The 27,591-nt window shown below is 43.6% G+C and overlaps 1 protein-coding gene across 2 annotated transcripts; it reads right to left on the bottom strand.

The window, feature by feature from the left end:
- nup93 (nucleoporin 93) lies at positions 1 to 25,458 on the bottom strand. Of its 2 annotated transcripts, none has more exons than XM_087842789.1 (22): positions 25,322 to 25,458; positions 24,296 to 24,475; positions 22,997 to 23,114; positions 12,824 to 12,886; positions 11,360 to 11,488; positions 10,671 to 10,745; positions 9,731 to 9,823; positions 9,485 to 9,624; positions 9,265 to 9,397; positions 7,358 to 7,515; positions 7,100 to 7,265; positions 6,870 to 6,963; positions 4,523 to 4,714; positions 4,313 to 4,439; positions 4,157 to 4,229; positions 3,706 to 3,750; positions 2,595 to 2,711; positions 2,395 to 2,513; positions 2,201 to 2,318; positions 2,015 to 2,098; positions 1,788 to 1,916; positions 1 to 338 (listed from the first exon to the last, which is right to left on the bottom strand). In XM_087842789.1, exons 2-22 carry the CDS (start codon positions 24,472 to 24,474, stop codon positions 228 to 230), a joined length of 2,463 nt encoding a protein of 820 aa, XP_087698915.1. In that variant the 5' UTR covers position 24,475; positions 25,322 to 25,458; the 3' UTR covers positions 1 to 227. The 2 variants fall into 2 exon arrangements, with proteins under 2 accessions (XP_087698915.1, XP_087698914.1); XM_087842788.1 differs by having other exon boundaries at positions 24,296 to 24,478; positions 25,322 to 25,450.
- Between the last annotated feature and the right edge of the window lie 2,133 nt (positions 25,459 to 27,591).

The raw sequence follows: 27,591 nt of genomic DNA, 5'->3' as shown, positions 1-27,591 counted from the left end.
AAAAGCAAACTTTTTATTCTAAATCATCACAGATACAAATATGAAACAAAACAATGGAAATAACAAAAACAGACCGACAGGATTTCAGATGAGCAAAAAAACCAACGTATGGCTTAACGTGGCGATGAACGCCGCGGCTTTTACAAAACAAGATGACAGGTGAGCGTGTGAATGAGCCGGTCTTCAAAAGCCCCGAGGTTTCTGCTCATCGTGTGTGTGTGTGCGTCTCAGTTCATCAGTAACTCCATCTGCACCAGTCGCGCGTTGGTGTCCCCGGCCATGTTATAGGGAATCATGCCAGCGAAGGTGATCAAGGCTCTGGCCTGACCGCGTAGTTGCTGTTCAGAGAAGAGATGGCGTGTTAACATCAGTGAGACAGAATATTTATTTAACAACAAGCGAGCTGGGCACAGACAGGCTCTCGTTGCACGAGCCGGCTCCACACAACCTAAAATCCTTCTGTAGACACCAGCTGTAGTCAGCAAGCTTCTGGGTCACCAGGCTTTCTGTGTCTGATGTAAGTAGAAGTGAAACAGTAGAATCCAGAGGACCGACAGAGACATACTAACAAGGGACGAACGAGAAATTCTGCCAAAAATGTCACATGCAAGTGAATATACTCAGTTTACCACTAAATGTACTCGTAGGGGTGGGCGATATAAACGATATACGATAGAAACGATATAAATTTGGCCAACGATAGAGATTTTGACTATACCGCTCTATCGCGATAGCGCCTGTTGATGATGTCATCAAGCTGCGCCTGTTTTGGTCGAAAGCATCTCAGCAGCTACAACCATTATCATCTGCCAAATATGCCGACAGTCATAGCAAAGAGATGAAGCACTTTTGAAATATGGGGAAAGCCAAAAACTGCGCTTCCTCCACTTCCGGAACATTGATTCATTAATGACTTTTATCGAGTGGAAAAAAGTTAGCGTTCATCCTCCAGCTTCACTGTGCTAATGTTATGCTAACATAGTTGTGTCGCTAGCAATCACGTAGCACAACATTATCTACCAGCTAGCCCAACTTCAGTAACCCTACAAACGTCACTGCTGTTTAGTTTTCTGTCTTCATTTATGTTGGAAGTGATAACAGAGCTGTACGTTTTAATTTTTTAGAATCGCTCAGTCAGAACATGCTATATCATGTTTAGCTAACTAGCGAGCTAACTTCCTGCTAACTTCTAACTCCGTTAAATTTAATAAATTCTGTTTTCATGGATGTTAAACTTAATTGTTATACCTGGTAAAGCAGCAACGCTGATGATTTAATTAAATATGAAAGAATTTAGGCCGTTTTTTACTCTGTGTTCGTTTGACTTTGGGACCTGAACAGGACGGAGTTTTGGACCCAGATTACTCCGTGAAGCTCCTCACCACTGCAGCCGTAATGCTCCGACGATCCATCAAGCAGTGCGGTTTACCAAAGTTGTACTAAAACATTTTTAACAGATTTCTGCCAAAATCGGTTCAAGGTCAGTAAGCACAACCAGAATTCATACATAAGGCACACTCTCGATTTTTGAGGAAATGAAAGGATTTTAAGTCCTTATAGTGTGGAAAATACGTTATACAGAAGAAAAGAATATATCGTGATATATATCGTTACCACACATGCTTCAAATTATATCGCGATATGAATTTTAGGCCATATCGCCCAGCCCTATGTACTCGTATTAGCTCAAATATTTTAAGTAAATGGATCTTTGTATAAAAACAGACTGCGTTAGGTTCAGATCTACCTATAAACACACGTCTTTAGTGCTGTGCTCATTTCCTCACCGTGTCTCTGTCCTCCATGGTCCTCTGTGGCCGTCCCGGTGTGCCGGCTGGCGCCCCCTTCAGGCGTTTGTACTGTGTGTAGAGGATGTTCATGGTGGCCAACAGCACCTCAGACAGGTTGTGACGCACCTGCAGGAACAAAACGACATTTAAATAAAGAGAAAGCAGAGAAGTGGAGTCCATATATGTATCGGTTTTGTGTCTGGTGTCCAGAACCGAGTCGACACCTCATCGCTGAAGTTCCTGAAAGCCGCCACTCTCTCCTCCACGCTGTCCTGACTGAGCGGAAGAAGCTTTAAGCGCTCCATCACCTGACAGAGAGAGGCAGCGTTAATGTGACGAGGCCGCGTGCGTCTCCCTTCACGTCTGTTTGTTCATTTAACCTCTGGGTTCATTTTCAGAGTTGCACTCACGTCATAAGCTCTGTCGACGTGTCCCGCGTGGTACTCGTCGAAGAACGTCATCAGGTCTAAGAGCAGGTAGAAGGTACTATCGACCGACTTATCTCCTGCTACGCCCTGAGAGCGATACCTGTAGTGGGAAAATAAAAGTTTACGGAGGTGCGTGTGTAGATTTTGACCAGCGCACGGCGTGTCCGCGTCCTTACCTCTCGGCGATGGCCACAGCAGTGTTTTTTAGCCTCTCCTTGTTGGACTGAGGCGCGCTGACCTGGGCGATGACGGGACTCAGGAGCCGATTCATCAGCTCCAGCACCTTGTCTGAGTTCTACGCAGAGAAACACGTAAAGTGAAAGAATCCCACAGCGACAGCTCTGCAGAGATGCTGCGCAGTGCACGGTCTGCTCACCTTGGCCAGCTCGTACAGTTTGACCGCCTCCTCAAACAGACCTTTGTTCTCGGCCTCCAGAGCCACTTTACTGATGATAGCTCTGGTGTCCCCAGCAAACTTATCTATGACTCCGGGCTGCAGGAGAGGATGAGACCGGCGTGAGGCTGAGAGCGGTTCTGACAGTAACAACGTGCGTTCAGTTATATTGTGTCACTAAAACAAAATAAAACCGTCCTTAAAGTCTGACTGTCCATCAAAATAAGTCGACGCATATTTTTAAGTAAGCTGTTAATACAGAACGGCCCTCGATCGGACGGCATGAAGCTGCACGTCTAATGATGCGCCGTGACGCATTTAACATCGTCAGTCGTGAGTAGGGACGGGTACCGGTATCCAGTGCCATGATGGCACCGGTTCTGACATAAACGGTAGTAACCAGACCAAAAAGCAGCGCACATTTCAGTGCTTTATTTTCTCATTTTACGTTTCCGAGGATAGTAGGCGGGTCCAGGTACGTACGTTCTTTTAGAGCAGAGCTACAGATTAAAAATGCCCAAGGCGAAGCGGTCAAAGTCTGGCTGTACTTCACAGCATGTAAGGTGAACTAGCAAACATCATCATAGCTACATGCGGCTGTCTTCTTGTTTGATGGCAGATACTCCCTTCACCCTGGACAAAAAGGCTAAAATGACCAAAGAAAAAGTGGAAAACAGTTAAACATGAGAGGTTTTTGGACAAAGTTTGTGTTTTTTCCATTGTTTAAGCTGCTTCCAGCCAAGAGTGATACCATATATGCCCCATAGCTGCAGAAAAGGCTAACATTGTTATCTTTTTACAAAAAAACAGCTGAACATGAGAGGTTTTTGGACCAATTTTGTGTTCTCCATTCTTTAAGCACCGGTTTGAGCACCGTTTAAGCTCCGGCACCGTTTCAAAAGTACCGGTTTGGCACCGGTATCGGATAAAACCTAAACGATACCCATCCCTAGTCGTGAGTGGGAGGACCCGTGACAGCAGAACCGAGGAAGACGGGTAGACAGTAGGTGAGGGAGGCACAGTCAGGTTATAGAAATAACCATCGACGAGATGAAAATGAGCCGAGACATCAGAGACGTGTCCATCGTCCTACCTTCCTACTGCCGTCCTTCTCCAATCTCCCCAAAAGCATGTCGAACTAAAAGAGGAGTAAAAATCACCACATGACAATAAATACATGAATCCAACATCGTCAAAGTTTACATGTAATCTTGTTTTCCAGGAGAGAGATCTGAGCAACATTGTTCTGAATCTAAAATTCTCTCCATGCTCCTCACATTTGTTCTTTTTTATTACAAACATTTGTCAAACGTTGCTTTAACATAAACCTATTTTCATATTAAAAGTATTTTTTAAACAGATGAGCTCTGTTCCTATTTAACGAGGACAACACTGGGAATCATGCAGGTCTAATCTGCCCCGCGAGAAGCACCGTGAAGCAGCTCTGATCTTCTAAGATGTTAAACATCAGCTCATCTGTCACCAGTGCAAAGCTTACAGTCATTCTGTGCTAACTGTGCTAACAGAGTAAACGAGCCGCCCACCTCTCGACTCTCAATAACGAGTTCGCTGACACAGCGCATGAACATGTTCTCGCCCTGGTTGTCTTTTTCATTGCTGTAAAAAAGAAGAAATATGAATTTAAACTTGGAGCTACACATTATATCGTGTGTGACGTGCAGGGCGAGAAATGTGTTTACCGCAGGAAGTAGAAATACTGCAGCGCTTCTCGTGGATCCGTGGACTCAAACTTGCGAGTGTAGAGCATCAGCAGGCGGATAAAATTGAGCCGACGCACCATGGGAGGGTCCCCGGGCTCCTGGCTCACTGCGGGGAGGATGTGATCAGTGAGATCGACAGGAAATAGAATATGCGTGTGCATTACCCTACAAAATAAAGGTGATACTCACGTAGCTGAGCGCTTTGACCGGTGGACTTCAGCAGCAGCCGTAGCTCATACAGGACCAACGCCACGTGCACGGCGTGACTCCTGAGTCGCTCGACTCGAAACAAGAAAGCCACCGCCGCCTCAAACTGAGCCGTCAGGAACAACACCTGGAAATACAGGAAGGGCTGCTGGCTCGCAGAAAAATGGGACTCTCCTGCAGGGAAAAGATGGAAAGTGGGAAAATCAAGCGTCTGTGACCAAAACCTGCAAACAAGTTCAGGAGGAAACGGTTTATCCTCCACATGAACAAAGTAAACGAGCGTTTCCAACCACTCTGCTCAGATGGACGGACGTCACCTGTGTGGGTGTTTCACCGCCTCACAGAGAAACTCTGCTGGGAGACTTTTGTTTAACGCCGTTGCTTCACAGAGCCGTGCACGTGGCCACGTCCGGTTTTTAAACATGGGAGGAGAAATTTAAAGACGTTTTTTGAGTGCAGGTACTTAGTCATCAAGTTTACTTTTTAATTATAAATCCTAATCCTCTTGTTGGCTGAAAGTTTGAGGAGGAGAGCAGGGTGGACCATGTCAGCCATTTTACAGCCTTATCGCAGACTCGCAGCGTTTTAGTTCAAAACGGGAGAGAGAGGGGAGGAGAGGGGGGAGATGAAGGGAATAAAAAGGACAAAGGGGGAGAGATAGGAGTGTGGGTGTGAGAGGGGGAGGGCGCTGCAAACAAGAAGAGAGAGAAGAAATGCACAGCAAAGAATGTGAAAGAGGACAAATCAGTGGGAGGAAGGAGGGACGACGGCGGGGATAATAGAGGACGGGGATGCAGGGAAGCAGACGAGCCCGGCCGTGTGTGAGAGAAATGAAGATGGGTTTTGGGCTTCGTGTCCTGCTGTGAAGCAAGATGGAGGACGACGAGGAACGCTGTGCCAGACGACCGAGGGAGGCGAGCGGCAGAGAGAGAGAAAACAGAACGAGGCTCCGGGCTGTGCTTCCCACCGAGCAGCGAGGGCGGGAGAGGGAAAATGGGAGATGGACAGAGAGAGCGCTCCGAGTCTTATCTGAACGGTGCAGGATCGGCCTGGAGAAGGCAACACCCACGGGAGGAAGCTGTGCTTTTGTCCGTCTGTGGGAGGGAAGGCCTCCTCGTGCCCTTGCACTTGTGTCCCGGACATGCGGGTGTTTTACTTTAAATCGATTCTGGGTGAAGAATCGAAGCGTGTCTGCTGACCCACAGCTCCGTGCTCAACACCACGAATGCCCCAAAATGTGCCCCGAGTCTCTTGCTGTAATATTAATCATGCTGAGACATAAACTCGGCCCAGTTTGTTTCGGGCGCTCTTAACGGCGTTTGACCCATTTTCATCTCCCTGCTTTAAGCGGAGGAGCTTTGCTGACGGTGTTTGATGAAGCCTGTGGAGATGGGGCGGTGGGTGTTGGTTAATTTGATGCAGGTAGCAGGAAAGTCTCATCATCATCAGCACAAAGATGAACGACTGCTGCTATTTCCACATTTCCAGGTTACAGAAAAGAAATCGATTCACAAACACTCGTGAACTTTTGTTCCTGCCGACTATGACAAAGCTCTGAGTCACACTTGGCTCGTTGTCCATGGCAACAGCTGCTGAGGCTTATGGGGAGGGTAGTAAGAATATTCATGTCCAGGAAAGTAGTTGAAATATTCATCGAGCGATTAGTTACACAGGAAAACGAATCACTTTAACAATCACTGATGTTACTGAAGAAAACTTCACATATTTAGCGTTTAATATCTACACGATGTTTTAAAAATGTGAATCTGACATCAAGAACACATCGAGATGCTGACAACAATAATCAGCTGATGAAGCTCCACGTAAAACAGTTTTTCTGCCGTGCTGTGATTGGTCACCAGCACGCACACGTTACAGGTTGTGCACCTCGACTCTGTGCAGGTGCTCACACCATCGCTAATATGTCTGTTTTTAAGACCAGCACTGAAGGAAACTCGTTTTGATTAAAAAGGTTTTAACGGACTCAAATGTAACATTTTGTTTCTCAGACGACTCGCTCCTTACGAGGGACAGATCGTCCGTATGCATGCCGTCGTCCTGCGTTCCACGTGTCCGCACAAACATGGATGCAGTCTCACAACAGCACGAGAGGCAAAGAGCAAACAGTAACCCAAATAAAATCTGCATCCTGGGAGGTGCAAACAGCTCGGCCCTGCAAGCCTGAGCTTGTTCCTCTGTGCTACGGGGGAAGAGATAATGGAAAAACAGGAAGGTGGAGAGGCGATGTGATGCGCCGCAATTCTCAGGAAACTAAAGTTCATATATTTGTAGTTATTTCGAGAGCTGAAGGAGAATTTCAGTGCCCTACCGTAGTCTTCCAGCAGCTGTTTCTGTAGCTGTGGCAGGGTGAGTCTGTCCTGAGGAGAGCTGCTGCCGTCATCATCGAAGCACACCTGGTTCAGCTGTGGGGACACAACGCGACGCACATTACGCGAGGGAGCGGCGCAGCCCCGAGACATCAAACTGGGACGATGATCTCTAACCGACCAGGTTAAATCGTGCCTTTAACCCAAAAACAGCAAACCAAGGGAACGGTACCTTAAGCCAGAGGTAGTCCTCAGTCTTGTCTGCTATCTCTCCGTGGTTGTCGTTGATGTCACATTTCCCAATCATGCAGTAGACAGCTCTCTTGTATGGGTCGGCACAGTTTCTCAGCACTCTGCGGTAGTGCAAGCGAAGCTTGTTCTCTGAAGTCGGGGAAAGTCTGAAGAGGAAAACCAGATAAAAGCGCGATAAGACTGGTTCGACCTTCAGTCTCTGTGTGCAGAGGACGAGAATAAGCTGAGAGGAGCTCACCGTCTGTCAGGGCTGTTCATGTACTCCTGAAACCAGGTCTTGAAATCTCCCAGCTGATGTTGCATTCTGTTCACCACCTGCATGGCTGCATGCAGGTCGCCACAGCGCAGGCAGTAGTAGATCACAGCCCACACCGGGTGGCCTTCTATCTCACCGTCCTGTTGTGCAAATTGAACAGAGTGGTCGTATTATTTATTTATTTCGTAGCCACTGCTTAATTCTTCAGACGGTCGGAGCTTCGCTGCATCGAGATCCTCACAGGCAGACGTGACCTGTCAGCCACACAGACTCAAGAATCAGTGAAGCAACGGTGGGAAATTAAACCTTTTGCACCAATCAGTCGCTGGCTTTTAGAGCACAGGTGTGCGCGACCAACTGCATGAATGCCAAAGAAAAGATAAACTCTGATCAGCCCATCAGATTATTCTGATTAGGTAGGGGAGACCGGGGATAGTTGTAATGTGGGTCAGTTGTAACACTTCCAATTTCTCCAATCAGGGCTAAGTTTCAAATGATGTGACTCATCCTGTGCATGTCCAACTCAGTTCTGCTATCACATGTGAAAAATCAGCACATTTTGTCAAACACAGACAATTTAACATGAAAAAAAGTCATTTGTATGCCAAAAAGTAAGTTTTTCTACTTTATTTCAACTTCTAATAGCATTATCTGCTTTGCAGTTAAACTCATCAAACTTAAATTATGTTATTTGTATGTCTATGGGGATATATTCTGTGTAGGTCTTTAGTGCTAATGTTTTAGCCGTTGGCTGTAATGTTAGCTAGTTCATGGCTATAGGAGTCTGTGTCAGTTGTAACAATAATGCAGATGTTACAACTTACCACACTATTACTTTAACTTGTATTAAACAAGTTGGGGCAACGACATCAGCAGAGAGAGGTTCACTGGTCGCTTTTGTATATGCAGTTAATGCCATTGGCAACACAATTCCTCCACTGTTTGTGTTCCCACACATACATTATGCAGACCACTGTGTCAGAGATGGACCAGTAGGAAGTATTGGTAATGGAAATAAATCAGGATGGTGCAAGAAACAGATTTCCTCATCTTTCTGAAGCACTTTGCAAACCACACCAAGGAAAGCCATGATAAAAAGTAATGGAGTTGCGATGCTGGTGAACAACTACATTTTTTCAGTTTCATTGTTATGTTCAAAATTGGTGCAAGAGTTGTAGGTTATAATGCCCACTGAGCCAATGAGGCCAAACTCAAGGAAGACCAACCAAAATTAATGAAATATTCAGTTGCAGAAAATTCCATAATTTGTCTTTTTTGGGGGTTTGGAATATGTTCAAAAGCTAGATTTCTGCATTCTGTCACACACACACAGACACACAGCTACATAAATGGCTCTAAGTGCATTCATGTGTTGAATAAACAAAGATTACATGGTAATGTTTTGTTAGTACCCTTATTTCATTGTGTTACATTTCACCCCAGGATATGTTACAACTAACCCAGACTATGGGGTTAATTGTAACATTTCACTCTTTGTGTTTGAGACCATACCATGCAATGGGTAATTGTGCTGCAGAGAAAATAGCTGCACTATTTAATAGCCGAGACATGTAAATACTTTGCATTACATTTTGAATCCACTACCTTAAAAGAGCTCTAATTTACAGACAGAAATGTCAAAAATGTTACAACTATCCCCGGTCTCCCCTACTCGTGCACCAAGTCTGGGTCACCCTGCACAGACAGTATTACTGCAACAGTGAGGAAAGCACCTGAGTCTGGTAAAGGTTATTCAGGTAACGACTGGAGTGGAAATAATAAAAATGCAATTTTTAAAAAAGTGATGAGGCCTGTAGGAGTTAAATAAAGCTGCGTGTTGCAGGCTCTTTATTAGCCCAACATTTAAACAGTGTATACACGTGTGGTACCTGCATGCCAGGCAGAGGCCCTGGTAGCTTGATGTTGAGGAAGCTGCGCACTAGTTGGTACGTTCCAGGCACCCCTCCTAGTTGGGCCTGATGGAGGTTCCCAAAGACGGTCACCATGGTGTAGTTTTTATAACTGGGAAAGACAGAATTCATATTTATGGTTCATTCTAGCTTCAGCAAACTGTAGATCCGGTGCATGTATCCACAGAAACAGGGCTACCTGTTCTCAAGGAAAGCAAGTGCCTGGCGCACAAAGGCCATTTGCATTTCAACACTAGTGCGACTCTTCAGAGTGTCTTTGGCTGGAACCAACAACACGTCTGTCATCTGCTTCACCATCAGCCACAACTCTGACACGTTCTGGAGGAAAGAGAGAGAAAGGTGCGTTCATACCGAGTAATCTGTTACATCTGTCAGTAACAAGTAACTTCAGGCTGATACATCAGTGAGAGGTCAGCGTTCCTACCTTGTCGTCCAGGCTTTCTGCTACCGAAGCACATAAATCTCCCAGATTAGGCTGAATGTGACCGTTCACGATCTTCTCATTGAAAATGTAGATCTGACAGAACAAAACGGAGGCAGGTCCACAAACTGTTAAATGCTCGTTTTATAAGGAAATGTCAAAACTTTCATATAAACTCAGCCTCCAGTTAAAAATGAACCTTTTTTCACGACCATCGAGTGAAATGGTTCACGATAAAAAACAGCACGAAAAGCATCAAAATGTTGACGAGGTCGTCAAAGAGGATCACGAAAATCAGACAAACGACGCCGCACGCAATGTGCCGACACATGGTCGAAGTAGTAACGTGTGGTGCAGCGAGTGGAAGCGACAGAAGGTCATCCTGGATGATGCTGGGTGGAGCGCCGGGGCGGGGACACGCGCCCCCTCTGCAGAACAATTGATCCATGTTTGATCTGCAGCTTCCAGGCTTCGCTGTAACCCCGTTTCAACCAAACGATCGGCTGACAGCTTTATGTCTTTAACAGAACACAGCTAGAGATGATTATTATTATTATTATTAATACTACCAAGGTCTGTCCTCCTTTTCCCCTTCATTAGATCCCAGCATGTAATCAACACACATGTTTATTCTCCTTCTATGCAGCTACATATTTATTATATAAGAAAAAGCAATTAATAACAGGCATTATTAGGCATTAGCACAACACATTTTAGTAACCCCAAAGTGCCACTAAAATGTATTTCCCTTATAGGAACATCTGTATTCAGATTTTGCATCGTTAACCTGATAGAAAAATGCTTCAGTGACAATAACCTGCTGTGCAAAACGCCACAATTTGAATGCACTGAAAGGTAATTTGCATAAAACAGGAATGTGAATGTGCTGTGTGCATTTACCTGAAATCTTCACACCAAAATAATTAGACTATCAGGGACTCACCTGGCGTCCGTAGGCCACCTCCACGCTGTCCAGTGCACTTCTTCCTGGAGCGGTCACCTCACTCACAAAGCTGGGCTGTAATGACCGCAGGTCAGGTGGTAAGCAAAGACAGAAGTCGCAGATCAGCCGTGTGCTGCTGAAACGTTTAACTAACTTTTGCTGCTCGTTACTTTGAGAGTCTGAGACAGGACGTCCCGTGATTACTGCCCGTCTGCTCGACACGCTGGGACACAATCCCACACAATAAGATCAAAGTCTCGTTTTTGTTTCAGGGTGATGATAAAAATAGTGTTTCTGAGTCTGAGATGAAAACGCTACCTTGTTTGTTTTAGTCGAGCAGGTAGACAGGTGGGAGTGTGTGGCTCTTTGAAGCAGACGTATTCAGTCCAAGAAGTTTAAATGTGTTACAAAAACGATGCTATTTGTAAGACCTAATGAAGCGGGAACGATGCAGCACTTGACAGTTCTGATCTCTACAGAAATGTTTCCTACGCACTCGAACGAGGTCACGATGAATAAATCCACCATGCTGTTGACACACCTGCACGTTACCTGAGACACGCTGGAAGAACAACCTCTGAATTTATTGTTCATAACTACAAATAACAGATTCATGAATGCATTAAAGTGACGCATCATTTACAATGTGCAGGTGCCACCGTGAGCACTCATACGGCTCTGTCCCGTACCTCCACGTCTTGACTGAAGTCCAGAGCGTCTTCTCCTGCTCCCAGCAGCGTGTGCAGCACTCTCTGCTTCACCTGCTCCCACTGAACCAGCATCGACTCCCGATGGTACTCTTCAGCCAGCAGGAACGTCTGAACAAACGGCGATGGGAAGCAAGCCTCCAGTCATATTCGAGCATGCAGACTGACACGGTTTAACCTTTAATATCGTTTTGGTGCTGCTGGTTTGAGATCTCAGTGCTTTTGTGGGAAAAACACAGCTCACTGGGATCAAGCTGGGATTGTCCTTAACATGGTCTCTGCCCCAGCACCAGGTACTCAAACCTTCCTGTTTGTGAGTGGCAGCAAATCACAAATAAGTCGGCTTAAAGTCAAGATGACCTTAAAGTTAAAGGAGCTAAAATGATGCATTTGCAGGCAGGATGAGTGGAGGGGTCTGCACTAGAAACGAGCAAAATAATTTGTCCTTGTAGTACAAGTACGTTAATCCACATCCACACGGTAAGATGAACGTCGCACACTAAACTGGGTTTAACAGCAGACCCCTGTGAAGTCGTCCACCAGGACGCGGCGGCGTCTATTTTAACCCTCCACAGAGACTTCAAAGTGAGATAATGGGAACTCGAGATAATTGAATCTCCAGCTTAGGGAGATGCAAATCTAGACTAAAGCCACCATTTACTGGGTTAACTTGGTCAAAGCTTTAAACAATTTAAAAACTGCATTAAGTCTAAAAAGATATTAAAATTGTATTTAAATCGTGAGTATAAACGTTCCTGTCAGCAGCACATCACAGGAGTTTAACAGTTTAAAAAGTTTCATGTTATAAATGTATTAATTCTGTTATCAGGCTTTTTCCTGCACAATTTTTAGTTTTAGAAACACAAAGCATGCAGCAGCACAGCTGCAGTGGTTACTGTAACAACCATGTTGATGTCAAAACTAAAGCTACGAGATAAAAATCTGCAGGAACATCTAACACCCGCTTTCTTTTTAATCTTCAGTGCATTTGTTTTCCCCACCCTTGCACATAAGTCCCTTTCCTCTCTCGGGGAGCGCAGACAGATAATGGGAACGGCAGCTAATTAAACGCGGGGCCTATTAGCTCTGCACATCAGGGAAGCCATTTCAGAACCATTCCCCAAAGGTTCACACCAGAAGGACTTTTAGATCACAGCGAGCAGAAATGACTAAAAATGTCGTTTTTAAGTGTTCGTATTGTGATGCTACGAGACAGTGAAACAAAGCTTTTGTAAACCTCAGTATACGACAAACAAACACACACGGTGTCTGTGACTGTGGGGACTAATTATCATCTTCTTTTTTAATCATCTAAAGAATAAAAAGTATAATAGCACTCGGACGTGCGCCCTGCAGGCCTGCGTTACTCTGAGAGTGCCTGTGAACTAGTTTCTACACTGCAGGACTAAAGACTGCGAGGCCACGAGACTCTGGACGGATACCGACCCTGCGGCGAGACTCCTCGATGGCGGACAGGAGGGCGTTGTCCCTCTCGTTCTTCAGGAAGCCCTGCGGACACACAGACAGATGTGGGGAGAAGAGGAGTCACGGTGATGAACACAGAAAGCAGGATATGAAGCGAAACGGAGATAACCTGCATCCTTGAGGGAAGATTTAGCAGGTGCATCATTTACTATTCAGGAGACCGTTCCCGTTTTCGGTTTTCTTTCCTTCCAAGTTGGGATTAGGATGACGGCCATGTTAACAGACGTAGAGGAGGCCGTGCCCGTGCTTTTCGGTGGCCACGGCCTCCATTTTGGTGCAAACTCGAGATGGCTGCACACACACGTCCTGGTTGGGGCCCTTTCAGTGAGGATGGTGACGATTTCATGCACAAGCTTCAGATTATCAAGAGGGCCAGATGTTACTTATTTAAAGTTGCACTGCTGTTTGTGCTTCGTCTCTGCCCATCGTTTATTTTACTGCCTATAACTGAGTTATTGTTTTCAAAAAACATGAAATAACCCAAAGAAATACAAGTTTCCAGATTCATATGCAGAGGGTGGCCGACTCCCACAAAACGATTTTACCACGAAAAACCCAGAAAAATCTGCAAATTCTAAAAATAAACCCCGATTATTCAAACTGCAGCTGTCCTGCTTGTGTCACTGACTAATAGGAAACACACTGAAACAAAGGTCAGTGCATTTATTTAAATGATCTATTTCGATTTGTCAGAAAGCTTCACTGTGCATCATGCAAAGGTGCACTTCTATCACGTGCAGGTAAGTACTGCTGCTAACCTTGAGTTCTTCTGCTTTTTTAGGTTTATATAACTGCAGGTCGTGCAGCTCGGCCATAATAGCTTCTTAGACTGAGGAAGGTTGTTCCCTTTGTCAGATAACAGAATAATCATTTACTGCTGAATTATCTGAAGCAAGCAGTTGATCAGAGACACAGCTAGTTTCCAAAGCCAAGAACGGTTTATTCAGCTCTTAAGAAGCTGAATTTGCTCCTGTCCTCTCGTGTGCGTCTACGTCCAAATGCTCGGCTCAGTCCAATTTCTACCTCTTCCTTTTACAAGCTCATCACCTCTGCCTGACGCTAAACGGGCAATTTGCATGAACACCTTTCTGAAGAACTGTCAATAACAAAACACCATCAAGTAACTCACAATGAAGGTACAGCAGGCTTACCACAGGTTACCACAGGTTACCGATCCTAACTGGATCAGTCAAAGAAAGACATTAAAAACATGATTATCGGATTTTACGTGCTGATTTTGTCTGACGGCTCTGTGGGTGAGCCTTTTTACAGTGAGAATAAAAAAGAAAACACACACATAAAATGTTCAGTAGGTTTATTATAAAGAAAAAATGAGCCCTATATAATCGTGTAGTTGTACAGCATACTGCAGCCTTCACACACACAGAGCTTTATCTCTTTTGGCTTTTTCACGGTGTGCCGTTGGTTCTGCGATGAGCCCACCGACAGTTTAGCAGACTGACGTCTACGTGCTGCTGCTGTTTACCGTCACCAGGGGGCAGTGTCCCACGCGCAGACACTAAGTTCTAACACAGAAAGCAGAGAACTGTTCGCTGCTCTTTTCACGCCGATGCTTGAAAATATTTTCTTTACGCTTTTTCACACTTCTCCCGTTTATGTACGACCTCACTTTTCAACCAATCAGAGTTGAACCTGTGTGTGATTTGCGGCCTGTCTGCGTGGGATGTATAACCCTCTTCATGTAGCACAGGCAAACACCTACACGCACCAACAGAAACTATAAATCCATGTAGATGCACTCTTAGATAAAGCAAGAAATTTGAAAACATTGAAATATTCATTTTCACTATTTAGCTCCGTAGATTTATGACAGCGTATTTCAACTCTGTTGGCTCTTTGGGTCTAAACAAGAGGAAGTTACAGCTTAGCTAATGCATGATGAAAATGTGCAGAACGTTAAATTTGACTAGCACAACCTGCCATCACAGACATGTCAGTGACTGATTATCAGTATTTGTATTTCTCCGTGTTAATTATTTCTGGGCTTTAAACATTAAACATCTGACAGCACATGTGGAGCAGTATTGATATCATTTGGGTTTTATTTCGCTTCAGGCACGCTACGGTCTGTCAAACAACATCTTTATAACGAGCATATTTTCCATCTTGGAAACAGCTGAAACTACTCATATTGTGACATCTTCAAAGCTGCAGAAGAAGAGTTCCCGTCACAAAAGATGATGCCAAGATCCAAAAAAAGTCTCTGCAGAGGTCGGTCAGAAAATAGGACAGAAACGTTTCCTGCTGCAGTCGCTGCAGGTGTTTGAGTTTACGTGGCTCATCTGGTTTTGTGCTACAGTTGAATTTTAGAGACGTTGTCGTGTTAAACCGTAATGGATCGCGTCTCTAAAACGGGTCAGTACCGCGTCACTGAGTTCAAGCCACAGCATTCGTTCAGGTCAGTGTAAAGTAACAGAGAAAGACATCATGTACTTCCTCGTATTACTGTGTGAAAATCTAATCATCTATGACAGATTATCCACTGCAAATTAAAGAAGAAAAACTGGTGTTTGCACGGCTGACAGCCAAGTTAAAGGTAAACTTGGTGAACTTATATGCAACACCATTACTCTGGTAATTAAGAAAGAAAAGAAGCTACTCCAACGTCGCCCGTTTATCGCAGCAGCTCATCCCTGCTACCCTTAGCTTCCCTTTTCCTGCTCTGTCCCTCCCTCGTTTCTTCCCCGCCTCACTTTCCCGGGAGAGGCTGACAATAGGTCTAAATTTAACCACTCAAACCAAAGACGAGCTCAGGTCAACACTCGCAGGAGAGCTGCACTGGAAAAACGAAGAGAACAGGAAACGTTCACAGATCAGAGGCTGATTGCGATGACTCCAAGTGTTCTTGTAAATTGGAGAAAAGGCAATGAGACTGACGATCCTTACAGAAACAGGCAGGGGGCGGGGCTTAAAGCATCTAAAACTACAGCGGTACATTGGGCACCGGGGGGGAACTGCCTCGTCATTTTTCCTTCAACAGGTGGCAAACATTTGTCATTATCAGTGCTGCCAACCACTTGCCTATACATTACTTTTTGTGCCAAGTGTAAATCGATGAGTTAGCCAAAAGCTGAGGCCAACAATCGCATTTATCTGACATGCAAATGATTTCTGTCTTTGTGGCTTTGGTTGATGAATCACTAAATCAAATATACAGCAGTTAGATATCTGATAAAAAGCACTGCTGGTAACTGGAAACACTGTTTCCCTCCTCACCACAGGAGGTGGCCAGTTTCACGTAACTGCTTCTTAAAATGTTTGAAGCTTCGTCGCAGGCAGGCGCAGCATCGCTGTCGCATATAACCTCTTTATATTTTTGATCAGCGCTACACAGTCCGAAGACTTGGCACGCTGTTCAGACCCAGACACCAGCATTTCGCGCTGACTAATCGCTGCCAATGTTTGATTCCTCCTCGTATTTGTTCCCAAATGGTAAAAATAACCATAAAATAGAGAAACGCATTTAAAAAAAGCAACGCTGAAACATTTAGAAGTAAGAAAGATGAAAAAACACATTTTAATAAATGTGCTTATCACGCTCGATGATGCACTGAGCACCGGGGTATCAAAGATGCACGTTTCTTTTGCCCCACCCCTGTATTGTGTATCCTCAGAGATCTGCAACCTGCTGTGAACACCCACAGCCTGCTGGCCAGACAGCCCAGAAGCTTCTACAGGAAGAGGAGCACTGCCACTGAAAATTATTTAATCATGGTTGATAAATCAGGAAATACTGATGGGGGTGGGAAGGAAGGTAAAGGCGAGGACGAGTCGGCCTTCAAATATAAATACAAACGATCCAAGTTCCATTCTTTGTCTCCAAATTCATCGACAGCATGGAGATGATGTGAAAGATCGGTGCACATTTGACTCTAAATATATTATTTTCTATACGCCAAAATGAAACATGACTAAATGTTAGCAGACAGTATAAACGTGATATTTAAAAAGGTTTCTCTTCAAACTTGTACGCATGCTAAATCTCTGTGCATACAGGCCCCCGTCTCCACTGCTAATGACAGTCACGCCATCTATGCATAAAGGTAATCTTATTTTATACTCGTTCAAATCAGAACATCTGAATTTTCACTCTTTTGAGCCAGCTTCATGCTTATAACACTATACGAACAATATTAAGATACCGAGTCGACGCAGAAACGTGTGATTTCCAGGAATCTAGAGGTTACAGAAGGGCACGTTCAACGAGCCGACGGGGAAAAGCCTCACTGTGGAAGTCATTATGAAGCAAAGCAAAAACATTTAGCATGACAGAACGAACCGACCACTGCCTGAGTGTGTGTGTGTGTGTGTGTGTGTGTGTGTGTGTGAGTGAGAGAGAGAGAAACCCCACCCTTTCACTCTTTCACTTCCTGTGTGGTGAAATAGAAATAAAGAACATAAATATAACATGTCAGTATAAATGATCAGAGTGCCTCACATTCACAAATGACTCAATCACCTCCATCATCATGTATGTCCGCACACTGTGCACAGCAGAGAAGACATGACAAAAAGTAAGACGCACAAAGCCCATACCCATCAGTGACTGAGTATATGTGTGTATCCATGTATGTATGTGCAATACTCACTCATGAGGAGCCTTTCTGCCTGTCTGGCAGACAGACGAGAGGGAGGATGAGACAAGGAAAAGTAAAAAACTGGTTTTCAGTTCTTTGTCTGAGCCTAGGTACGCCGGCTCTGACAGCCCATCGCCCCTTCGCCTCTCCATCCCACCGTGTCACCGTGCCAGGGCAGCAGCGGCGGCCGCCATGCTGGGGCGTGTTCCCTGTGCCCCGTCGAGCCGGCATGGCGGTCCGCTCGCAGCCTTTTCCCCGTTCAAAGCAGGCCAGTGACTCTGGTGCGTGAGCCGGAGAATCGAGTGAAAGTGCCACATCAAGACTCGCTGGAGGTTGTTTTATTGTCGGAGGGCTGTACCAACTGAGCGTTCAGACACGGGGGGAACCCGCGAGAAAGAACTATGGATTCATATAGAATATCAGTTCCTGCCATCAGCTGACACCCCCGCCCCCCCCAAACAGCCATTCTCCATCCTCGGTCTCTCTCCATCTCTCACTTCGTCCTAGCATCTCTGACGGCCCTCCCTCAGTCCCACTCATTTTCTTCTTTTTTTATCCATCTATGCATCCTTCTTTTCTTCCCTCCTTCTCTCCTCCCTCCTTCAGCTCAATGCAATTATAGTAATGGATTTTTCCCCCTCGGTTGATGGCTTCCGACATCCTGTCTCGAAATGAGGCTAATCATGCTCTTAAGGGTCATGTTTAGTTAATGAAGGGTTTGGGAGGCACATGGGGAGAAAGGGGATGGGTTGGTGGGTGCGTGGGGGGTATTCCTATATGCAGTCTGTCTATTATAGTGCACACGTGCACACACAAACAGCTTCAGGCATGTTAATCCATGCACTTCCTGAAGTTTTGTGCACATAGCCTCTCACACACACACACGACTGGATTCATGTGTGCAGGCAAGCAGACAGGGATGCACGCAACCACGTGCAGACAAATCTATGCTACACATTCATTCATAAATACACGCTTCAGACACCGTATACAGCAGCGATCGATAGCGCCTGACGCACAGGCATGCAATCTCAGCACACGAAGCTTGTGCACGAGAGACACACACATCCTGTGAAGCTATGTCAGGAGCGTTCGTGTATCTCAGCAGATGCTCTGGGCTTAGCCAACTGCGTCCGCTGAACGCATGCCATCACTGCTGAGGGATATGTGTGTGTTTAAGGGCTGGGGAGGGCAGAAGAACAGGAGAGGAAGAGAAAGGATGTAAATGGGAGAAGCAGAAAAATGTGAAAATATGCAATTTAAGAGAGAAAGGGGAAAAAATGAAAGCAGAGAAACACGCAGAACGAGTGTGATGTACGAAAAAGGAGAAAGAGAGCATTGGCAGAGAAAGATGGAACAGTGAAAAGTGAGACAAGGACAGGGAGACGGAAAAATATTGAAGCCAGTCGCCATTTTTCTACCCGCTCTGCTCTCTGCCTTTCACTTGTACAGTTTCATTTTTCTGCTCTTATCATGTGATCTCTTCTCTTTCTCTGCTTTTTGAATCCTTTCCTGTTAATCCTTTGTAAGCAGACTGCACTCTGATAAAGACCCTAAACATGAGATGTAAATATATTCACGTTTGGAACAAACTAAGCCTCATCTAACCAACCACATAATCTTACTAAATATGAAGTTGTCCATAGTATGTGCAATCTAAAAACATGCTAATCCCTGCTAGCAGCTCCGACGTCCACGAAGCCCAAAATCTAAGACGAGCCACAACCTATAGGAGCGCTTCAGCATATATCACACAGCACTGCCCTCTACATGCACGCGTGTGTGAGCCGCAGAGCCATGTACCAGCTCACTCGTGCGCAAACACACACATTTACACACACACTCATAAAAACTCAGCACATTTTCCATTTCCTTTGTGTCCCGTCTATCCTGGAGAACTACAGCCTCGACTGCCTCGCACCCCTTAAACCTAATGAAACACAATCTGACGCACTGAGGTCGGGTTGAGGAGCGAGGATGCACACGTTAGAGGTCCTTGGTTACATTTGGATACATTGTTTGATTTCAGGGTTGCCATGGGTGCACATGTGTGAGTCAGCAGCGGTAACGGGGAAAATGTAAAGCGTAGATTTAAATTGAAAGTTAAACTGATGATGAAAAGTTGGCTGATGAATAAAATCATTGACAGACTGCAGATAAAACAACAATATGTGATTGTAAAACAGAGACTCTGTCCGTGTGCAGCGATAATATCTGGGGTGTTAGATAAATATAGACAGGCTACATCCTTTGTGTGGTTATAGGAATGCATCTGTACGAACAATAACTTAAATAGTCGCCTGTGAGACAAAGAAAAAAGTCTAATATGAAGTGTATCGTGACAGGAAAGGAAGCAACAAGATCAAAGTTTTAGTAACAGTAAACTAAAGCTTCACTCCTAATTAATATTAATCAAAGCTAATTAAAAAAGAAAAATGTGCACTGATTTTGGGGATGCTTCCATTTGTGTAACTCCATCACGTACAAACACAGGTGGTGCTGAAATGTGAGATTGAACTGAGCAGTGCGAGAACGTGACAGAGGTCCTGAAAGTGGCGATGACAAACGCATATTTTAGCATTTACACAGAAAAGGAATGAGTCTCCAACGATGATGACTGAAGAGCGAACGCGGCCCTAAAGAAAGTGTTTTTGTCGCTGTAACAGTGACGAGAAAACGTGTTTTAAGCACTGCAAATATAAAGAGTTTTATTAAATATTTAACAAGAATACTCCTGTTACTGCACCAGCTGTGTAATTATAGAATAAACCATTTATTTATTTTCAGTAGGCAGTATTTCCACCTTTCTTTCAAAAGTAACTAAGATTTGAGCAACTACATCAGTGCATCTGAGTGTAAATCGCAGGTCAAATGTAGCGTCTGTGTGTTAAGAATACTCTGGAAAGGCTGTTCAACAAAGTGCATCAAACAGCTTATTGGTGATGCCTTCTTCATTATCGTCGTCATCATGATCAAATAACCGCTCTGCTCCTTTGTGTATACTTGACGATATAAAGTGGCTGAGCCTGCCATCAGTTAAACGGAGGGAAAAAGCTGAGCTCAGTTTCTCTTTTCAATGGTTCAAATTTAAACTAAATGTCTTTGTTGTTTTCTTATTCTGGCTGAAATTCTGCTTATTTTTTGGCACACTGTCATGGAGCCAAACACGCCCAGTTAAATTAGGTTCACAATTAGTCACAATTTGCAATTAAATTCAAACTGTGTGTATGTGACGTTATGATCTTCATTAAAAGAGGATTTCCCATGGGGGAGCAGACAGCTTTCTAAATGACTCACCTTGGTCTGGCTAGATTCGCTTAAACTGCTGTAAAGCAACTAAAAAGGCTAAAACATAAATCTTTTTGATGCTGCTAAAGACTAGATTTACCTTTAGTTTGGGGGCGGTAGAGCAGAGCATCACAACGTTACGATTTAAGACCAAAGTAAACAACTATTTTTGGCAAAGGCTCACTGCGCCACTAAACAGGCTTAATGAAGATGGTGAAGACTTTGTTTAAGCTCCATTATGCAGTTAGCCTGGCTGTCCAGAAATCATCCTATATTGTGCTTATAGATTACACATATATATGAAAGACTACTGTGTGCAGTCTATGCATCCAACAATCTGACATCTGGAGTCCAATCCTGACTCAAGCTGATCTACGGAGCCGATCTTTTCAATTCTCTATGTTCTGGGTTTACCTCACAAAGCCTCAGCAGCAGAGCTCCAGCTTATTAGTTTAACACTGGTATCAGATAACTACTTGGCATCAGCAGATACCCGCAGCAGCATCAGTATCATACGAAAAACTGTACAGTGCGCTCCATTAATTTTCCATTTTTGATCATAATTATTTATACTGAATATGCTCAACGCAGGGCCCATTAGGTAAATGCCAATACAACACTACTATCTCAGCTGACTTTCCATTTATCTGACCAATTCCTGTAATGTGGCTGTTTAAACTGAGCAGCTGTTTGTGTCTGAAACAGCAGCGGAAAATTTCTCCTGAAATAAAACGTAATGCAATGTCATCTTCTAGACCCAGAAGAGCAATCGCAGGGAGGCAGAGTGCTCGTGTGTGTGTGTGTGTGTGTGTGTGCGTTCACCCTCACACTGCCAGAAGCTGAGTGCTTTTCCAGTCAGTGAGTGAAACCCCCCCTGGCCAGGATACATCTGGCCGACCAATAAGAATAAAGAAGATTTCAATGAAACAGAGAAGAGGCTGGACTGCAACAGTGGAAGAAAAAAAACACAGAGATAAGAAAGGAGGGTGATAGAGTGGTGGCACATGTATGTGTAAACCTGATGGAGAGAACAGATATAAGTAACCAATACAGGAGGATTAAGCAGGGTGGGAATAAGGGATGGAGAGAGCACTCAGGGAGCAGAAAATCTGGTACTCAACATTAAAAGAATAAACTTTGATATTGCACTTTCAGACTTCTAACAGAACCTTTGTTTTAGATTTAAACCTTCTGTCTCCAATACCGTCAAAACAGTTCAAGATTCACATGTACCATAGGAGCAAACGCAGCTTTGAGCCTGCAGCCTAAAACAAAGCACAGAAGCGCACGATAAGCTCACTTTGTTCTACCTCCCTGCTATCACAGTTTCTCCATAACTCGTATAATCTTCAGATCTAACCAACTTCTACTAGAGCAGCATGGCCTCTGGCAATCCATCAGACATCTTCACGCTCAAACCTGCCAAACTACAAGACAGTTTCACACACATAACACAACTACCTCCTCACGCCTGACTAAATGCGACAACATGCCAACCATGTATCCGTCACAAATGCTGTACACACACACAGTCACAGCACAACCTGCAGAGCCACATCTATACATTATGTGACATGCACTGCTTTTACATGGGTGAAAGCTTTTTTAATTTAACTCCACAGATGTAGTTTAGTGTGACTGATGATACATGTCATCATATAGTAAAGTACAGTCTAATGAATTTGCAGAAAGAAAATATGATTAAAACTCAAAGTTAAAGAGAATAAACAGCACAATGTGACCTTGAAACCAATGAGATTTTCCATGACTGTCCACAAAAACAGAGCCTGTGGGTCACACAGCAAACCCAATTTTCCACTGGAATAATTAACTCGTTGGCTTTGTGTACTTATTTCTGTTATCTCTTAAATCTTTGTTCTGTTCAGCCTCCGGTTGTAAATTTCAACATTTTCAGCCTTTAACTAACAAACTTCACACTTGCTCGGTTTTTATCAGGCTTATCTTGTCAGTGGGGACACAATGCAGACTTATTATCTACAGTTAATTACTTTCAGACCTTAGCCACAAAACAAATTTAATCCTCACTTCCAAATGCAGTGAAATATGCACATGCTTATTAAAAGACTACGTACTAGTCTCTTACCATCTGTCAATGGATTATTTCGTATTTCACTCCACAAAATACCTCTCAGTGCTCTCAGTAGTAAGCGAGTCTTCCTCTACTGAACCAGTTCATTTAGGTTAAAAACACTGCATTAGCAGCTAGCTAGCAGCTAGTTTATGGTACCTGTATGTCCGTGTCTTTGACTGGCTCCAGGGGCTCAAACGTGGTGGCAGCGCTGAGACTTTCTAGCCTCTGAGAAATGTGGAAGATGTCTAAACCTCTGGAACCAAGGAGGATGGACCTGAGGTGAAACAGAAAGGTGATAAAGAACTGCCTGACAAATAACTGTAGTTGCTCCACGTGACCACTAGAGGTCGCAGAACGCTTTACCACCGTTACAGAACCCATCGTTACACTGTAGCACTGATGTGAACTGTTACACATCAGATCAGGTGTCATCACATACATCACAGAGAGAATTTCAATCTAATATCAATGCAGTTTGAAAATTAATAGATTAAATCCTTTAAATATCACTCAAGCTTATTGAGGAATATCTTCTTTAAATCTTTAAAACCAAACGTATAGTTTAGAAACGAGTGTGTCTATCATAGAGATTAATGGGAAACAAAGGAAAAATGATTTTATACTTTACATTTTATTTACATGAGAATATATTGCAGTAGGTTATACTAAATCACACCTGTCAGATACACAGGAGTCTGTTATTGTGAAACGTGTATTATTATTAGTAGGATTCTTACCACTATATATAAAAAGGAACTCTTCCCAGATCTTTAAAAATTAGACCTGATGCCTTGTGTGACTGTTTACCACCAATTTAGTTCCCTAATAGCCCGTCCCTTTCTTTACTGGTATTGGGACCTAATTACTTTATTTATACAACTTTGTACACATAGATAACCATTCATTTGCCCCCCCCCCCCAGTTTCTTGTGTATGCATTGGCACATGTATGTATGTTATATGTGGGAGTTTATGTGGGATGGATGGAGATATAAGTAACGACACATAAGGATGATTATTATTGTTATCATAGATGACATTGCTGTTTGCACTCCTCGTCCTTACATGATGTGACCACGATCAGTATGTAGTTAATCACACTCCCAGTTCCCCCAACCCTATTCTTTTTATTTGAACTTGTCCTGTTTGTCTATGCTCCATGTTTCATGTCCTGTGACACTTGTAACTTATTATCTGTTATTATCAGTAGTATCAGCAGTAATATTATGATTAACAGTGGGACATTTTCTGCCTATCTGCACATACTGATGTTCATATTTCATACTGTTCTTGGTTGTATCTTGTTATTTTATAGTTCAGCTTTATTTTGTTGTTTGCTGGTTTACTCTGTGACTACTAAGTGTTTTTGTTTCCACTCTTATAGCACTGTGCAATAACAGAAACCACAAGAATTTCCCTCAGGAAAACTAATAAAGTTCTATCTTATATTTCTTACGCTTTTACGTCTGCAGCATCTTGGGAGGTGCGGGTCAGGGTGCGGGATCGAAGCCTCTCCCCCGCCTGCTGGATCTCCTGAAGGTTCCTTTCGACGTGAGGAAGTTCAGACACTGCTTCGGTCTCAGCAGCCAGCTGCTCTGCCTGCTGCAGGAGCTCCCCAAATCCCTCTGTATCCATGCTGCTATAGAGAAACAAATGAAGATATTTACATGTAACATCATCAGAGGTGAGATGATTAGTGTACAGTGGTTTGGGGAGCTATAATTTTAGGGTGCTCACATCCTTTTGGGGGGAAAAGGTATAATTGACCTCGACAATTTTACATAAATATGTTGCTGTTATTTTAGAAGCCTAATCAACATTGTACCTCACTGACTAAAGGTTTTGTATGTATTTTTTGTTGTTCATTTTCAATCCTTAGAAGAAGGGACTGGGTTAAAATGTACTGCAATTCCTCAACTGCGTGGATGGAGATTTACACAAATTCAGAAGTAAACGTAAAGTGAGCACGTAAACGTTTCAGACGTAATATAGCTGAGAACTGCCACAACAACAACAACAACAAAACACGTTTAGGACTAGGCCTAGTCGATAACATACAAACTGTGAATAACATAAACACCCATGTATATAAGGACATACAGCTGTGAGCTTTCGGACAGTTGACAGCAACACCTGGAGCGCGCGCATGGAGCGCTGTGGTGTTAGCTTGGTTGCTATAAACTAGCTTTAGGAACAGCAACAAAAATGTACAGTTTCAAATGAAACTTAATTCCGGCTGCTGTGAAGTGGCGTGATGTGAATCACGATAAAAACATGTTTGAATTCATTTTATTTTATTGTAGTGCTGTCCTTTTGGCTAAGCTTCGTTAGCATGCTAACATGTAGCTACAAGTCAGAATGAATTACACTGTGCAACGTTAGCTAGCATACTAAGCTGCTATTATTCCTACATATGCTCAGTGTTGCGTTAACTCAAAAAGTTCATTTTGATGACGCGGCTGGAAGCAACTACACTTCATACCTGTTGTGTGAGGTGGGAGAAAATACGGTCCTGTTTATACTCCACGCGTGAATGTATTTACAGTTATCTTCTGTTACTCCGTTTCTTCAGCACACAAGTACATTATTTGCCCCGACCGGCACTTCTGGAGTTGATCGTGATTGGACAATCCCGCATCCCTCCCGGAAGTTCTTCTTCTTCTCTAGTTTCAAATATTAACGAAGCATATCGTCACCTACTGTCATAATTTATTATTATTATTATTATTATTATTATGACACTAAGTAGTAGGATAACTCTTCTAAATATAGGCAGAAACGTGTACAATATGAAAAGCTGTAGTCGCTTTTAGAAGTATTCTTTGTCAAAAGTTTCAGTATTAAAATGCTTGTTTTGTTACTGTAATGCTTACTTAGGGTGGCTGTGGCTCAGGAGGTAGAGCAGGTCACCTACTAATTTGGAAGGTTGCTTTAGCCAAGATACTAACCCCAAGCTGCTTGTATGAATGTGATAGAAAGCATTTGTGTAGGAGAAGCATAGAAAAAGAGTGCATGAACAGTGTATGAATGGGTGAATGAGGCAATTTGTGTAAAGTGCTATGATTAGTCCGTTAGAAAGGTGCTATATAAGAACCAGTCTATTCATATGCAGTTGAACTACCTCTATGTGGGCACAGAGGCAGGTAGACTTTTGCTCATAGAGTCATGTTGACAAGTTTCAGTCATTTGCTGCAGCAGCAGTCCTTTATCATAAAAAAAAAAAAAGACACACAGTTGAAACCTCAGTTAAGATATCTCATGAATTTGATGTGCAGTTAAACGTTTATACAGTGACAGAAAGCAAAGTGTCACTGGTCCAGCTCACTTAAAGGCTACATGTGGCCCATCGTGTAAAATTAATTTGTTATCCCTGTTTTAGATAGTCTCAAGATTCATCTGTTGTCTGTGGGGAACAGGCATACATTTAAACTCTATTGACATCATTTGATTTTTATTTATCTCAATTTTGCTGCTGCCTTGAGACAAAACCACTGGCTTCAGGTTAAATCACAAAGATCCGATGAGTTCCTGCTTCCAAGCTGCAGTCTGTGGCTTCATCAGGAGAAATCTGGTCATGTGGCGCACAGTCGCCTTGAGCTACTTTGTTATATAATACAATATGTATGATCCTATTATACAACAAAAAGCAGACAGAAAGTGAGGCACAGGGATTGTATTACTCTTGAATACAAAAGTACAGAAATCTGGAAGCTATGCTGAGTCTTCCGCTGGTCCCAGGGATCATCAGTTAACCTCGTGACTGGAAAAACTCACATGTGAGAGAGAAAAACAACCAGTGAGGACAAATGAAAAAAGACCCAGTTCACATTAATCAGTGACAAAGATCACAGTAAGCATAAAAATGATAAGCAAACTGTGTTGGATCTCAGTAACAACAGTTTGTACCACAGAAGAAAAGTGCAAATGTAGCCAAGTTATTGTTCAATGTTAAAGCTTTTAGTTGTGTCTCCAATTTATTTTGAAGCTGTTTGTTTTCATTACCATCAGCATCCAAAGCCCCAAATACTTTGGCTCTTCTTTCAGATGCAGTGACGTTGAGGTCCAGTCCAGGCGACTCATTGTTCTCCTAATTTCTCTTGTATTTTGTGGCCTACATTGAGTCTGGTGCGCTGGTTGGAAACTGCCCCAGTTATTCTATCTTCTCATTAATCACAGGATCTTTTTTTAGCATTTGGGCTCAACAGTTCAAGGCCTCGTTTGTTGTCAGTTTACCACCTGAATCGTGGAGCCATGGTGTATTAGCAAGCTGCTTCATAAGGCACAAACCATCATTGGTCAGAATCTGGAGGCGTGTCAGTCAGTAAGAGACAGACGTCACCAAACTTTACACCAGGGGTGGGCAACTCCAGAGAGCCGGTGTCCTGGAGGTTTTAGATGTGTCCATGATCCATCACAGCTGATTTAAAGGGCTAAATGACTCCTCAGCATTTCTTAAAGTTCTCCAGAGGCCTGGTAATGAACTCATCATGTGATTCAGGTGTGTTGACCCAGGGTGAGATCAAAAACCTGCAGGACACCGGCACTCGAGGCCTGGAGTTGCCTACCTCTGCTTTACACGCTCCACACCACACAGACAGCAGAGCCTTTCTGTGACAGCTCCACAGACCTGCTCCATATTTATATTTCTGTATTTGTGAATGCAGTCTGCACTTCTTTATTGCTCAGTCTCAGTCTTACTTTTCTTTATTTATTATTTTCTTTTTATTCTGTTTTATAAATAAAGATCTAACA

This window comes from Neolamprologus brichardi, chromosome 7 (assembly GCF_056152115.1).
Source record: "Neolamprologus brichardi isolate AB-2024 chromosome 7, ASM5615211v1, whole genome shotgun sequence".
NCBI lineage: Eukaryota > Metazoa > Chordata > Actinopteri > Cichliformes > Cichlidae > Neolamprologus > Neolamprologus brichardi.
Note: the sequence above shows the minus strand (reverse complement) of the source record. Positions and strands in the feature narration are given on the sequence as shown.